This window comes from Helianthus annuus, chromosome 15 (genome assembly GCF_002127325.2).
Source record: "Helianthus annuus cultivar XRQ/B chromosome 15, HanXRQr2.0-SUNRISE, whole genome shotgun sequence".
NCBI lineage: Eukaryota > Viridiplantae > Streptophyta > Magnoliopsida > Asterales > Asteraceae > Helianthus > Helianthus annuus.
This window is the reverse complement of record NC_035447.2, coordinates 19,877,417-19,892,970: the sequence shown is the minus strand read 5'-3', so window position 1 is coordinate 19,892,970 and position 15,554 is coordinate 19,877,417. Positions and strand designations below refer to the sequence as shown.

Sequence of the window (15,554 nt, the reverse complement as noted above, 5' to 3'; positions counted from 1 at the left end):
CAATATAATAATGCACAGCGGAAGCAGAATAGAAACATTTCAACTTTTAAATGAAGCGTAATAATAAATATCACAGTAGTTGAAATGGATCCACAGGCGGATCAATAAAATAAGATAAAATAATAGTTCAACAGATAAATGTCGTCCGAGTTTGCGAGACTATTGTGGACGCTCTTCTAGGAAACAGCCAGCCTATTTCCGTATAGTACCTGCACTTAATCTTTTGGGAAAAATACGTCAGTTTACACTGGTAAATACAAATCGACTGACTCATTTTGAAAATGATTGAAAATTGATTTAAATGCACAAGGCACAAATATTTTTATTAACTTGGGATAATTATATAATATAAACTTGTGAACGATTTACATGCACTTATATCTCTGGTGGCCCGGGATCTACTGTCCGGGCTAGAGATTCAATTGACACACCACATCAAAGAGTTATACACGACAGGTGTACGCCTACACCCCGTGCTCTGGTCGTGGCCATCTCGTAAGATAATGCCAAGGATATCCGGGACATGGTCAACAACCCCCCAAAGCCTTTAAGTAAGACAAAACTGTTTAAACGAAATCACACAAGCTATTCAAGACTGAACACCCATAGGGAGCAGGACTTGTGCGCCCGATCAAGCGGTATTTTAAATACCGTACCCCAAGCCCGTATAGGGAAAATAAGTCAAAATGTATTTACCTGAGCAAGTATGAGTCACAAACGATAAGTGGTGGTAGCTTTTACCGGGCTTCCTAATCTGGAACAAAGGTTTATAATTAACCTATTAGATTCCTAACGGCCTTTTATTTAAGCTTAAGCTTTGACCGGTTAGTTTTAGGAGTGATACGGTTTACGCACGATTAAGCGAAAGACCGGATAGAATGTGATTTAGACCCGACAAGTTTGAATACTTGTATAATATGGGTATACTAAATACATTCTGGATTTTGAAGCAAAAACGATATCGTTTGACCCGTTTCGGTCAATTTACGCAAACTAGTTACGTAAACCGAACCGAACGCGAAAAGGGCGATACGGGTAGCCAAAAGATTCAAATGCAAGTTCCCTGAATTAATATGCTTAGAATATGATATTATATCAGTAAGTTATGTCCTATATTGCCCGGGATAATTTTAAACTCAATTTATGCCTTAGAAGGGCATTTTGGTCATTTAAAAGATAATAAAAGGGTAAAATTAGAAATCTGAGTTTCGGGTCTGGTTCATACAGTAAATATACTTAATATAACATATTATATCAGTAGGGTATGACTCATATATCAAATATATCATTTAAAACCAAACTATGCACCGTAGGGGCAATTTAGTAATTTCACAAGGGCTAAAAATGCCAAAACTGGAAACCTGAGTTCAAAATATCATACTTACTGTTATTATATGAAAATATATGATTTACATCAGTAGGTATAAGTTTTATAGGTTTAAAACAAGTACAACGCTTACTATGCGCTTAAAACGCTAAAATACGATTTAAGGGCGTTTTCGGGTTTTTAAGTAAAATCTGAGATTTTTATATTTCCAGAAGTCTTATAATAATTTATTCATCGTACAAAATCAGTAGAAAAAGGTTTCGGGTCAAATGGATGTGTAAAACTCGTTTTATGGCTAAAACGGTCAAAACCGACATAAGCCGAAATGGCTAGGTGATCGAGGATCCGTTCAGCCAAAAATTAATTAAAAATCATCAAAATTCCCAGAATATTATATATAATCAGTTGGTAAAAAGTTTTGTACCAAAACGTGGCCAGAAACGGGTTCTACGCAAAAAGGACCGTTTATGTAAATTTATAATATAGTTTACGCTAATGGCCATAACTCACAATCTGGACCACCAACTGATCCGAAACTTTCGGTGCAAGTTTATATAATAAAAATAAAGATTTCTATCCTTTCACTTTTCCAAAAATCCCGTTTTAAATCAAAAAGGGCAAACTAGTCAACTTTATGCATAAACCGGAAACAAGCATTCGAATAGGCTAAACATAGACTCAATCAACGAAAATTCCAGAAAGTTTAACTAAAATAAAAGTAGTCAAAAATACTTTCCAATACAGATCTTGAACATGCATGTACGAATCCGAATCGATAGTCTACGAAATAATCGTTTTACAAGACTTTCGGTTCCGATTCGTGTCTACACTATGGATTGTCGAGTTGATGATGATTAAAACATATTTATATATATGTTATAAGTTATTTTCAACGATCAATCAGGTTGCATGTCATCTATATCATTAATCATGTTATTTTTCACAAAGATTGCTTCTGTTGACTTTTTAGAACCATGTTTGACTCGACATTAAGCATGCATGTAGTGGGAATCAGTTAGTAACCTTTAGAGGGTTTGTTTCCCACATAAATACCAATCTATAACAAGTTTCAATTCGAGAAAATACTGAAAGAAATCCGTTTAATCAGAAAGTCAAAGGTTATGAACACCCAGTTTGACTTTTACTAATAATCAAAGCATAAACGGATTAGAGAACGAATTGAATGCTTACAAGAGTCCTATAGATGTTAAATGATCACTAGGAGTCGGCCTTGTTGATCAGAAATGCTCCAGAAAGCTTGCCTTGAGGGTTCTTGAGAGAATGTGTTCTTGAGCACTTTGGTTACTATGAAATATGATCAAGAATTGATCAATAATCTGATTTAAATCAGAATTTTTGAGGCTCCTGTAGTTGTAGCCATGCAAGACTTGCTATTGGTTGAATTGGAGGCAGAAACCAGCTGTAACACACTTGAATTCGGACCCAAATAACTGAAAAAACGAGTTCTGCATCTGGGCCTGGGTCGCGGCCCGCGTAAGCCAGTCCAGGCGGGCCGCCTGGCCTTTGTTGCTGTCAAACTTTGCCACATTTTGGCAGTTTTGGTCCCTGTCTTCGCGATTAATGTTTCGGCTACTTTTCTCGATCCGTAAACCCCCAAACTTGGTTTTTATGGACCTTAGGACTTTTACCAACATGGTAATGCCCTCGGGTAACTTTGCGCTCAACCGAAAAGCCCTGAATTCGACGTTGACGCTTTTAGTCCCTTAAGTACGGTTTTGGCCATATCTTTCTCATACGTTGACGAAACTTCATGAAATTTTTACCACATATTCTAGTGAGTATATTTTAGCTATACAAAGCTTCGGGTCTGCCAAAAGTTCACTCAGAGGTATAAATTAAACATGTTGACACTTTTGGCCCCTATAGTTTACAATACTTCACTTTCGTGCAATTTCCGCGTCGTATGATCCATGAACCATCCGTTAAAGGTTATAAACATTATGTGGGGTTATCATAGAGCCTATTTATCCATTGTTGACACTTTGGACCCTTACGTTCCATAGTTTTCACTGTTTGTCACTTTTAGTCCCTCTAAAGTATGTTTTCACATAACGGAACCTTATGACACGTGTCAAGACATTATTGGACGAAATTTTTTCGAGGTGTTACACAAGAGGACCATCCACAGGCGTCAATGGAAGAAAGAGTTAATAATGCGCGAGAGTTGCGTTACGAACCGTACCATTCCCAGTTAATGGTTGATTTGGTACATCACGCATGGTCGATTCGGTATGTACCACCTGAGGGTGAGGAAGAAACGGAGGACGAGGAAGACGAAGCTGGCATGGGTGAAGAAAGCGAAGACGAAAACTAGTTCTTTTTTTTGTTTTAATTTAATCGGATTTTAATTTTTTTATTTCTAGTATTGTATATTTTTTCTTTTTAATTTAATGAAGTATTTAAAGTTAAAAAAATAATTGTGAAATGATTGCATGGGCGTTATTGGAATAATGTCCACTACACCACTTTTGCAATAATGGCCCATGCTGACTGGACTGCCACGTGTCGAATAATTCCCCATGATGGGGGCATTATTTTGTTTAACCACTACACATGGTCTCACAACACATTTCTTTCTTCTCAAATACATGTTTTTCCCTACATACACCACCACACCTTCTCTCCTTCACCTCACACCCTCTCTCGTCTACCTCACATTTCTCTATTCTTAAAAACATCAACATACATCCTATTGTGACTGCTCTTATATCTTTTTAATAAAACATTATAAATTTAAATCTAAAAAGAAAAACAAATATATAAATTAACTAATGTCAAATAACTTGTTGCGGTCACTAAAACTGGGACGTAAATAGTAGGACCCTTGCTTCAAAATCTGGCGTCTTCAAAACCATGCAAGTCGCTGACTCTATTCACCAACTTTCTCAACATCGCTGCTTTAGCCAGCTTATCAGCCACTTTCCAAGCCGATGTTGGCGTCAACGCCTCACCTTTGTCGTCCGTATATGTATAAACCACCGGTCGCATCACTCCCACCCTACCTCTTTTCCCAACCTCTTGAGCTTGAGCCTGAACCTTGCGTCGCCGTTGCAACTCACTCAACTCGGCTTCTAAGCCAACTACAAACTCGTCACCACCATCCAAACTCCGGTTCATCAAGGCCCGAGCCGAAACAAGAACGTTGCACGCGCCGGCTAGATCGTTCCCTTCAGTTAGCCGGCGCGACTCGGCTAACGCGCGAGTCGAGATGAAGATATTCCTCAGCCGTTGGATGGTGGGGGATGCCAAAGATGATCTAACGGTGGTGGGCCGAGGTACAACCAAACTTTGTTGTTGACCGTATATGATCTCCTGAGTAAATAATTCCCTGTAGCAACACTGCACGGATAGTACTCGGTGGGCCCGAGCCGTAGATAATGGCAGTTTTATTTCCACCAACAATTCTCTCTCCTCATTCGCCGACAACTCTCCGATTTCGACGCTCCTGGATCCAAGAACGATCGGTTGCGGCGTACGGCAATAAACCGCCGTGATAACCGCCGGAGATCCACCGGAAACCAACTCTAGCTCTAGCCGGAGATCCTGAACCGCCACATTAAGCACTTTTCCGATGAGTTTCCCGATCACGTGTTCTTCAGCAACGGCGAGATTGCACAAATGAACAGGAATATTAAACTCTGAGTGAGAACAACCGTCAACGGAAAATAAGATAACAGCAGCAACCGGATTTTTCTCACGGCGATCTTGCAAAACTTTAACGGCTTTCTTAACGGCATCGTTTGCGTTAGAACAACCAGCTAGAACCGTCATCGCCTCCACTATGCACCGGACGGTTCGCCGTCCAGTGGTGTTCATCCTTCTCAACGGCGATAACCGCTTCGAATGCGATGAAAACGCCACGACTGATAGCCGATCTGATGAAGAAAGTGATGAAATAATTGTTCTCATTGCTTTTTTCATTATTTGTATATTTTCATTCCTGAGTTTTCCGCTGACGTCAGCCACCACAACCAGATCGATCGGAGCTCGCCGAGGTAGTTTCTCCGGTGCCGGAGCTTTTACGTTGAGAATGATTCCGTACGTTAAGTGTCTACCGGAAGCAGTGATAGCCACTGTTTCTGGTGACATCCGTACTTCAACATCTCTTCTATAACAGTTAACGAAACTTTCAGATTGAAAATCTTCATCAGATTCTGGAATCGGATTAAACCTACTTTTCGGAGTCAAAACCGCTAACGGTTCATCATCGTTATACACTTTCAAATCTGGACGTTTGTGTTGATGATTTTGGTGCTGTTTTAAATCAACATCATCTATAATTCTCGTGGATAACTTCTCTCTGCTATTTTGTTCCTCATTATATACTTTGTGATTCCGATCTTCAACCGTTAACAGAGGCATCTCCTTCCACAAACTGCTGCAAACCGGACATGCTAAGCTCCCTTGCGTCGTTACATAATCCGAGACACACGGAAAGTGGAAAGCGTGAGAACACTCCGCCGTAAACGACGCCGTTCCGGAACCTTTCTTCACGCTCTGTAAACATATTCCACATCTCCGCTGCAGACACAGAAACCAGATTATTATATATTATATATATTATATTATATGTAATTCTTCATCAACAAAAAAAGCACAAAATGTTACCGTGCGAAAACGAAGACTCGATTTGAGTAACGAGAACGATGAAGGAGAACACGGCGGCGGAGTATTCAAGTACTTATTAATCTCCGGCGACGGAGTTGCGGTGGTGCGGCAGCGGAGGCGAGGAGTAGACGGTTTTGAAGACGAGGAAGAGAAAAAACCTAATCTGTTATTGGTGAAATGATGAGCATGTTCAACGTCTTCAATGGCGGTTTGGTCGGAATCTGTACGGATGGATGTGCAGAAGACTCTTCTCCATCCTGACACCATTTTTGTGTAATTTGTGAGATTGTTGTCCTGTGGTGATATTATTATAGTGAAACAGAAAAGATTGCATTAATGAGGAATATTTGTAGGGCTGACACGTGGCAGGGCTAGTTTTAGTATGAATGTTGATACTGTTGAGGTTTGATGGAATGAGTAATGTTGATACTGTTGAGGTTTGATGGAATGAGTAATGCTACAATCACACAGGCTGGTGTATAGGAGTAGGAGTATAGGAGATAGTCATACTGGGGGCAAAGACAGGAGACTTAAGGAAATATGGATTCGATCTTTGAGTTAAACGAGTTTTATTTAGAATGCTCGGTATTGATTTTGGTGGTAGACTCGGGTCACTCTCGAAGTACTCCGTTTAGTCCAATCAGAATTAGCAATTTTCTTGATTTTGTACTGATCTAGCAATTTGTGTAAAACCTCAAGGACCAATTTAGCAATTTTCTCAAAAAAAAAAGTGATTTTTTTAACTGTTTTTGATATTTAATTTGATATTAATACAACATTAATGAATTTCAATAAAAAAAGTTCTAGTAATTTCTTCAAATATAATAAGTGATTTTTTATTTGTTAGTTATTTTTTTTTTCATGTAATTGTATTATCGTTATGTCATCTTAAACTTTAATTATAATATATATAACGCATTTCGAATTTATTAAGTTTTTTTGGTAATTAATATGATATTAATACACCATAATGGAATTTTAACAAAAAAAAACTATTTATTTTTTCAACATCTTAAGATTACTGGGGATAACCCATTTGGCTCAAGGATCGAACACGAGTCGTCCAACATCAATTCCGGGGAAAACCCGGTAACCCACTCGCCCGTAGGCACGACGGTAAAATTACCGGTAAATACATTTTTTTCTTAAATATCATAGTTTAGTGTGAAAAGAAAAAGCTAAGAAACCAAATTAAATTTCTTATGATGTTGCCAATGACCTCTACTCCGAGGGTAACCCGAGTTGTCTACCACCAATTCCGGGGAAAACCCAGCAACCCACCCACTCGTAGGAACGACAGTAAAATTAACGGTAAAACCCGTTTGGCTCAAGGATCGAACCCAGGTTTCCCTGGGTCTCCTATCACCGCTCACCAGTGTCGCACTCCTTTTTTGCTCAAAAAAAAAATCTTATGATGTTGAAAAAATGAATAGTTTTTTTTTTTGTTAAAATTCCATTATGGTGTATTAATATCATATTAATTACCAAAAAAACTTAATAAATTCGAAATGCATTATATGTATCATAATTAAAGTTTAAGTTGACATAACGATAATACAATTACATGGGAAAAAATAACTAACAAATAAAAAATCACTTATTATATTTGACGAAATTACTAGAACTTTTTTTTTATTGAAATTCATTAATGGTGTATTAATATCAAATTAAATATCAAAAACAGTTAAAAAATCACTTTTTTTTGAGAAAATTGCTAAATTCATCCCTGAGGTTTTACACAAATTGCTAGATCAGTCCAAATCAAGATTTGTTGCTAAAACAGTCCAACTGCTATATTTAACGGCGTCTGTTTTTTGACTGTATTAGCAAAACAAATCTTGATTTTGGACTGTTTTAGCAGCAAATCTTGATTTTGGACTGATCTAGCAATTTGTGTAAAACTTCAGGGACGAATTTAGCAATTAACTCAAAAAAATGTGATTGGTTGAAAAATGGTATGGCCCATCATTAACCCCCTTTCTCTCCTCCATCACTTCTCTTCCCGCATCGGTGAATACTCACCGCCACAACCTCTCCCAGCTCACCGATTGAAGGCAGGCGGAACTTTCCCGCACGGTAAAACCCCTCCCCGTATGAGTTCCTCGCAACCACTCCCTCCACCCTTATAATGTCGTATGATAAAAAAAAATAATTACGTTGGGTATCTGACTTTATTAATGGTTATATCAGTCATTTATGTGTTATTTAAATGTGTCATGGTATGCTTTGATGAAAACATCTCATAAGACCATTTTAGACAGTCATACGACTCATATAAACATCAAAACACGTTAATGATGTCTAAATAGAGTTTAAGCTGTGTTTTTTTAACAAATTCTTTATTTACACAATCATTTAGTGAGATGATGGGTAGTAGATAGGACGAAAGGAATACTAGGCAAATTTTTTTTTTTCAGAAAAAAAAACTAGGCAATTAAATGATGTATTTATGAGGTCCAGTTATGTGCGAACATTACTTTAATTAATTGATTGATTAATTATATAATTAATTATTCTGTTGTCACAATAAATGAAAAGACAGAATTATGATCCCACCCACATAGTTTTGAGCGTTGGCTTTGTAACTTACCCCCGCCCTCCCAAAATAAATACGATTATTAAATTTCTTTTCAATACTTCAAACTTTTATTCACTTTCACAGATAAATAGTTGTAATTTAAAGTTATGTTAAATAAAGCTAACTAAGTTTGTCATGTTTTTATATACTAGTTTATGCCTCGCGTGTGATGTGAGGCGGTAGCGGACTCAGAAATTATTTGATGGGGTACGAATTAGATGTTTAATCATATTTTTAAGGTGTACGGTTGAGGTTTTTTGTCAAAAATATACACTAATTTTTTTTCAAGGGGTGTGACCGCCCACCCTGGCTAAAGGGTAGGTCCACCCCTGGAAATATTTCCCAGTTTAATAATATGCAGGTCTATGTTTCAGTTACTTGTTCATCCTACGCATAACACGAGCTCAATAAAAATTACATTTAGACAGACATATATAAAAAAACGTGTGTCAAATAATTTTTGTTTTAATAAAGTTTAGAAATTATAAAGTAACTTTATTAAAGTCCAATAGTAGTAGAGGTGCCCACTAACAGCTGACGATCACTATTCTCCTGGGTTGATTCATTACGACAGTAAGTGGAAAAAACTAAAAGATGAAATACTAAAATGAATACAAGTAGAGGGATTAAATATATACACTACCAAAATTAAAGCAGAGGTACTAAACACGTATATAAACAAAGTTAACTATTAAAAAGAAAGTTTTTTTTTCTAAAAACAGAAGGGCGTATGTTAGCGAAGTCGAATGTTTTGAAAGTAAAATGCAAAAAGTGAAAATCAATTACTTAAAAGAATAAAAGTAGAGGAACTAAACATGTACACAAACAAAGTTACAAACAAAGTTAAAGCAGAGGGACTAAACCGGCATATAAACAAAGTTAACAAATAGAAATCTTTTTTTTAAACAGAGAGGCTAAACACGTATATTAGCAAAGCTGAAGGTTTGAAAGTTAAATACAAAAAGAATCGACCAATGAGGGGGTGCCAGACAGCTGCCTGGCACTATTCCCCCTCATGGTTTTTGTAGTGTATATTAGCAAAGCTGAATGTTTGAAAGTTGAATACAAAAAGAATCGACCAATGAGGGGGTGCCAGACAACTGCCTGGTAGGGGTGTTCAAAACTATCCGTATCCGAAAATCCGATATCCGAATCCGAAATATCCAAAAAATCAGATATCCGAAATTTCGAATATCCGAAATTCGGATATCCGTATTTTTCGGATTCGGATTGTGATTTTCAAAATTTTCGGATATTTCGGATATCCGAAATATCTGAAAATTCAATTTTCATTTTTTTTTTGGATATCCGAATATCCGAAAATATCCGAAATATCCAAAAAATATCCGAAAATATCCGAAAAATCCGAAAACTTATATTCGGATATCCGAAACTATCCAAAATATCCGTTTCCAAATATGAAAAAAATAATAAAAAATAAAAATTAAATAAAAAGTTGGATTTTCGGATATCCGATTCGTTATCCGAATCCGTATCCGAAATTTCGGATATCCGAATTCCGGATATCCAAAATTTCGGATACGGATTCAGATAGTGAAATCTGGTATCCGAAAATTTCGGATATCCGGTTTTGAACACCCCTACTGCCTGGCACTATTCCCACTCATGGTTTTTGTAGTGTATATAAATATAAATGAACTGATAGTATGGTTCATATTTTTTAACAACAACTTTTACACTAATATTACATTTTCGAGAATTTAAACCAACATTATTTTTGTAAGGACAAACATTATACTACTATACCACTAAGATATTACGGTATACTTTTGGGAGATGAGGACCGGAAACCAGATGACCTCTTGGGATGGTGGGACACACCACACGCCACCTTCTCAATCTCTCACACCGGTTGGGAGAGTTGGGGCATCTGTTCCATTCAGCCCAACCCTTCTCATATATATCTCTCTCTTCTTTTATTTATATTTTTCTATTTTAAATGTTTAAAATAATAAAAAAAAGGTGTTGGATTAGGGATGAGTGTGACATAGGTTTTGAGATGGAGGTCTAAAATGAGATGGGGTTCTGATGTGAAACTATGATGACAGACTAGGAGCTAAGAGTTGAGAGAAGTATAATGAATGACCCATGCTAGTTTTGTTTATCAAATGAAATTTAAGTAAAATCAATATTTATATATTGCTAATTAGTAACATTCTGGTGCTTTGGTTGTTTGTATCAAATGCTTTAGGGTTGTTATAAGCGTTATTGGTATTTGGTGTGTATTTTGTGCTGTTGCGTTTGTACCCTTAGTGGGTATATAAGGTTGTCTTTGATCTCAACTTCATTTGGAAATTGTTGTCTTCTGTATCCACCACCACGCACACACATCTCCGCCACATACGGCGGCAAGGATGTTTCGATCGTCTTTTTTCCGCATGAACTCTGCGGGTTTAGCCTTATTTTAGGTAAACTGGGATCTTCTGTGTTGTTTAACTCGCTGATTTCTAGGGTTGTAACCTTCTTTTGGGTGTAGTAACCCCGATTGTTTTTTAGGTTTATGTTTCACGTGCTTTTTGATGTGCCTTCATGTATTGTTGGTTGCATGTGGTGATTTAGTTTGTAAGGTGTTGTCTGATGAGTTGTTTCGATGTTTTGATTATGATTTTTTTTGGTTAAGGCTTAATGCATGTTGTCTGATTTTTAGGTTGTTTGGGATATTGGCTTTTCCGGAGAAGCCTTAGACATATAAAATGGTATTGTTATATGGACTTCTTTTTTACGATTTCTTTATGTTGTTTGTCTGTTGACATATAAAACCAAACCAAACCATGATTAATAGTTTGATTTCATGGTTTAAGTATCTATATAAAATAATTTATAAAAGAGTAAATTACGTTTTTGGCCCCTGTGGTTATATCACTTTTACTATATTAGCCCAAAATAAGAATTTTTAACATATCTGCCCCCATGGTTTCTATAACTAATCATTTTGGCCCCTAAGTCTAGAGATCATGGGGGGCAGAATGGTTAGATATAGAGACCATGGGGGCTGTAATGGTTAGACTTAGGGGCCAAAATAGTTATAGAAACCACGGGAGCAGATATGTTAAAAATTCTTATTTTAGGCTAATATAGTAAAAGTGATATAACCACAGGGGCCAAAAACGTAATTTACTCTTTATAAAATAGACACAAAAGTCACAATAAGAAATGTTAAGAACTCAAAAATAACAATGTAAGTTGTGATGATAATTAATAATTATCAAACAAATTAAGATTTAATTTAATATGAAATAGAATACGAAACAAAGTTGAAAAGATTAGTGCATTATAAATAAAACAGAGAAAATGTGTTTGCTTTAAAAGTTAAAAGTTAAGGAAACTTGATATTTGAAGCTCCCCACTACGCTTTAAGCAAGTTAATAGTTTTGCCAACTTTATTTTTATCGAACCTAATATAAGATGGTTGTTCAAACTGCCAAACTGACTAACCCCCCTCCCCCAAAGCTTCCCAACAGATGCATAATCATTTATCATGGGTTTTCCTGAGGTGATAATATTTTTTAAATCAAATGCACAGTTGTAAAATGAAATGCGTAAATCGGGGCTAACATTGGCATCAACTTTATTTTCTAGCTCAAGATATGGCCGTTAGAAATTCAGACTATTTTCTGCGCACTGATTTGCTTACTTTTTCCTCATGAATTTGATTCGATTTTCGCTCCTTTTGCACACAAACACCTACAAAACATCAATCCACTAAGTACAGGCTAAACACTAATAAAAACACTAACTAAAATGACTAAAAACGTATATAATTACAAGCAAAAACAGATGTGTTTGCAACAAATCAGTGGTTAGAGGTTATAGTGTACGATGGTGTTGTAGGTGAGCGAATTGTGTCATTAAAGTTTGAGAAGATAAGAGATGCCTCATTAACCGATGGATTTGCACTAGTAAAGGGAAAAATGTCTTCATCAAATTTTGCATGACGTGTTATGTAGACTCGGGATGTTGTTGGGTGAAGGCACTGGTACCCCTTATACTTGGGACTATCACCAACAAGAATGCAAGAAGCACTTGTAGGAGTTTGTGTTTGGTAGAGTCTCTAAGATATGGAAAAATACAACATCAAAAATATCTAAGATTTGTGTAGAATGGTGACTGGTTGTAGAGGATTTCAAAAGGATATTTGTTTTCAAGAATGGGTGTTGCTATGCTCTTTATTATATAAGTGGTAGAAGAGAAAACATCAACCCATAAACTAGATGGTGCATGAGAATTGAACATATTAGCTAAACCGATTTCGGTTATGTGACGATGTTTTCTTTAGGCCCTTCCATTTAGTTTTCGTTGGGGTGTATGAGGGCAAGATAACCGGTTATGAATGTCATGTTGTTGGAAAAATTGTTGAACCCGAATGCTTGTGAGAATGGTTCCCCCGTTGCTTTGGAAAACTTTGATATTATGTGAAAATTGATTTTGGACAAATTTTCATAAAGCAACCAATGTGTTGAAAAATCGGATTTTGCTTTTAATGGGTAGAACCATGTAAAGCGTGAACCATCATCTACAAAAATCATATAATACAAATATCCATTGGTAGAAATAACGGGCGTGGGACCCCAATTAATTCTAGAACATATGATGAACTTATTGTATTTTCAATAAAAGGAAGGCGATGCGCCTTAGATAATTCACAAGATGAACATAAACCGGGTTTAGGCAATAAAGATGTAACAAAAACATGACCAACTTTATTAAAGTTTGAAAAAACATCAAGCGAAACATGTCTTAGGCAACTATGTCATTTATCAAAAGATACACGAATGTGAGAGGCGGAAAGAGCAGCAATAAGAGACTGTGACCTTGAGAAAGGACATAAACTACAAGTACCTCCAGCAACGACCTCCGCTTTTTGGGTCCTGAATGTGAAAGAAACTGTTAGAAAATAAAAATCAATGGGTGAATCGTGCGTTATTTACTGATGAAAAGGAGATTATTAGTATGTAACACCCTAACACGTTTTAATCAAAAATACGCAGTGGAAATACGTATCGTAAAATTTCTTTCTTTATAAATATTCTTTCATGCTTGAAAACCATTTAAAACAACTTCTTTAGAAGGATTGCATCATTCATCCTTCATTTTGTGTATCAAATATAACATACTAATGCAAAATTTGATTGACAACCCATTCCGTACAATCCATCTCTCTCTAACTCGATCTTCAATCACTTGTTCTTCATGACGATGATCCATAAATCTGTACAACCTGCACTCACCACATACATTCGCATCATTAGTACACATTATATATATATATATATATATATATATATATATATACACATATATATAAGGTTCATAATTATTGGGTCTCATATCGTTCTATTATCTAATACATTGCATATGATTATCTTTCTGAATTCCAGCATTTCATTTCGGTATCTAATCTTTAGTGAGTCCAGAATAATGTACCTGCACTTCATTTCATTCTCAAAGTCAGCCCGGTTAACATCGTTAATACACATGTATATTAACACCATAAATACTTACAAGTTACATATGAGAGTTCACACATAAAATTGCCCATGGTTCGATAGTGACCACACATCTTATCTAATCCAATCCAATTCATTCATGTATAATAAATTCTACTTCATACACTTACCCTTCTATCCAAACTCTTACTTACAATTTACATTCTTACATGTTTAAGTGAACAAGTCTTAGTCACATATTACTATACACATAAGTCTTGTAAATAGCAACCTTCGTGCATTCTCATTTCTGTTCATGCTTACTTATAAGTTCCATCTATAGGAATGCAATTAAATCTATACACACATGCCCACATAGCTATTTCGTTCCCGCGCATACTTGCTTACACACCCATACCTACTCGTACCTCATAAACGGCTTTTAATGTCTTTCTGTTACATTTCGGGATCTTACGGTGGAAAATGTGGCATCACCACCTACCGTAGCTTACGGTGGCTACCGTAAGCTATGGTAGAGCCAAGTTCCACAACTTTTGTTCTCCTTTTTACTTTTGTAAACGATCGTTAGGCCCTCGGACTTCTTTTTTCCCCGTGTTTCATACTTCCATGACGTAAATTAACCGTATTCAAGTCCCATATCCTTCTAATTCTTAATCATAAGATCAAATTAACTATTACATCTCATCAAGTTACTTTCCGTATTTTGACCCGTTTGATTCCACCATGCACTTTCTATTACTCTTGAACTATGAACAACTTACTACAACATTCTTTCCCATTTACTTACCTTTCTCAATCATTCCTACATAACTCCTAACCTTCATATAACTAACTTTAATTATGTACAAAGAAGTGAGGTTTCGGAATTCACTTACCTTATGCGTCCGTATTCGTATCCGTTTCCTTGCCTCCTCTTATCCCGTTAGCCTTTTGTGCTTGAGTCCATGCTAATGTGGTTACTATCCTTTCATGTCATCATGCCCATAATAATGTTAGTATTCATGCTCATTCATATTAACACACATTTTCCAACTCTTATCTACATTAACTTTCACTAACACGCATACGACATGAATTGTCAAAAACATTGTTCAACATCGAATACAAATTCATTATCACACATAACACATAATTGGTCTAACACATGTCTCGTGATTCTTTCCGTTCTTACATTTGTGTCAAAATGCCTAACCATGCTATTAATACTTGGTTGACTTTCAGAAAGTCAACCTTCCAACATATAACTTCCAACTTGTGAACACACATTCATGTTGTTATGGTAGACCATAATAATGACGCCATATTCATTTCATACATGATGTTGTATGACACATACAACTACATGATCACTTAGTTACATAACAATATACACATAATCAATTTATACATACTTATGATTTCATGATTCTACATTTGACAATCACATTCTATGTTAGTCAACTTAACATAACCATAACATCATCATTTACTAGCAATGTCATATGCTATATATTTAGTACACATTCACTTCTTAGTCGAAATCAAGTAATTAATAGAACACATGGCGAGCATC

The 15,554-nt window shown here is 36.1% G+C and overlaps 1 protein-coding gene across 1 annotated transcript; it reads right to left on the bottom strand.

Moving 5' to 3' along the window:
* Positions 1 to 3,902: 3,902 nt before the first annotated feature.
* LOC110911136 (E3 ubiquitin-protein ligase WAVH1) lies at positions 3,903 to 6,399 on the bottom strand. The gene is made up of 2 exons (XM_022155716.2): positions 5,957 to 6,399; positions 3,903 to 5,869 (listed from the first exon to the last, which is right to left on the bottom strand). The coding sequence occupies exons 1-2, from the start codon at positions 6,221 to 6,223 to the stop codon at positions 4,178 to 4,180; spliced, it is 1,959 nt and encodes a 652-aa protein (XP_022011408.1). The 5' UTR covers positions 6,224 to 6,399; the 3' UTR covers positions 3,903 to 4,177.
* Positions 6,400 to 15,554: the final 9,155 nt, after the last annotated feature.

Excerpts from the sequence above, each read along its gene's own strand:
- LOC110911136 (XM_022155716.2), bottom strand. The coding sequence starts at position 6,223 with ATGGTGTCAGGATGGAGAAGAGTCTTCTGCACATCCATCCGTACAGAT. Across the intron at positions 5,870-5,956 it reads CGAGTCTTCGTTTTCGCACG|CGGAGATGTGGAATATGTTT; the intron begins GTAACATTTTGT and ends CTGTGTCTGCAG.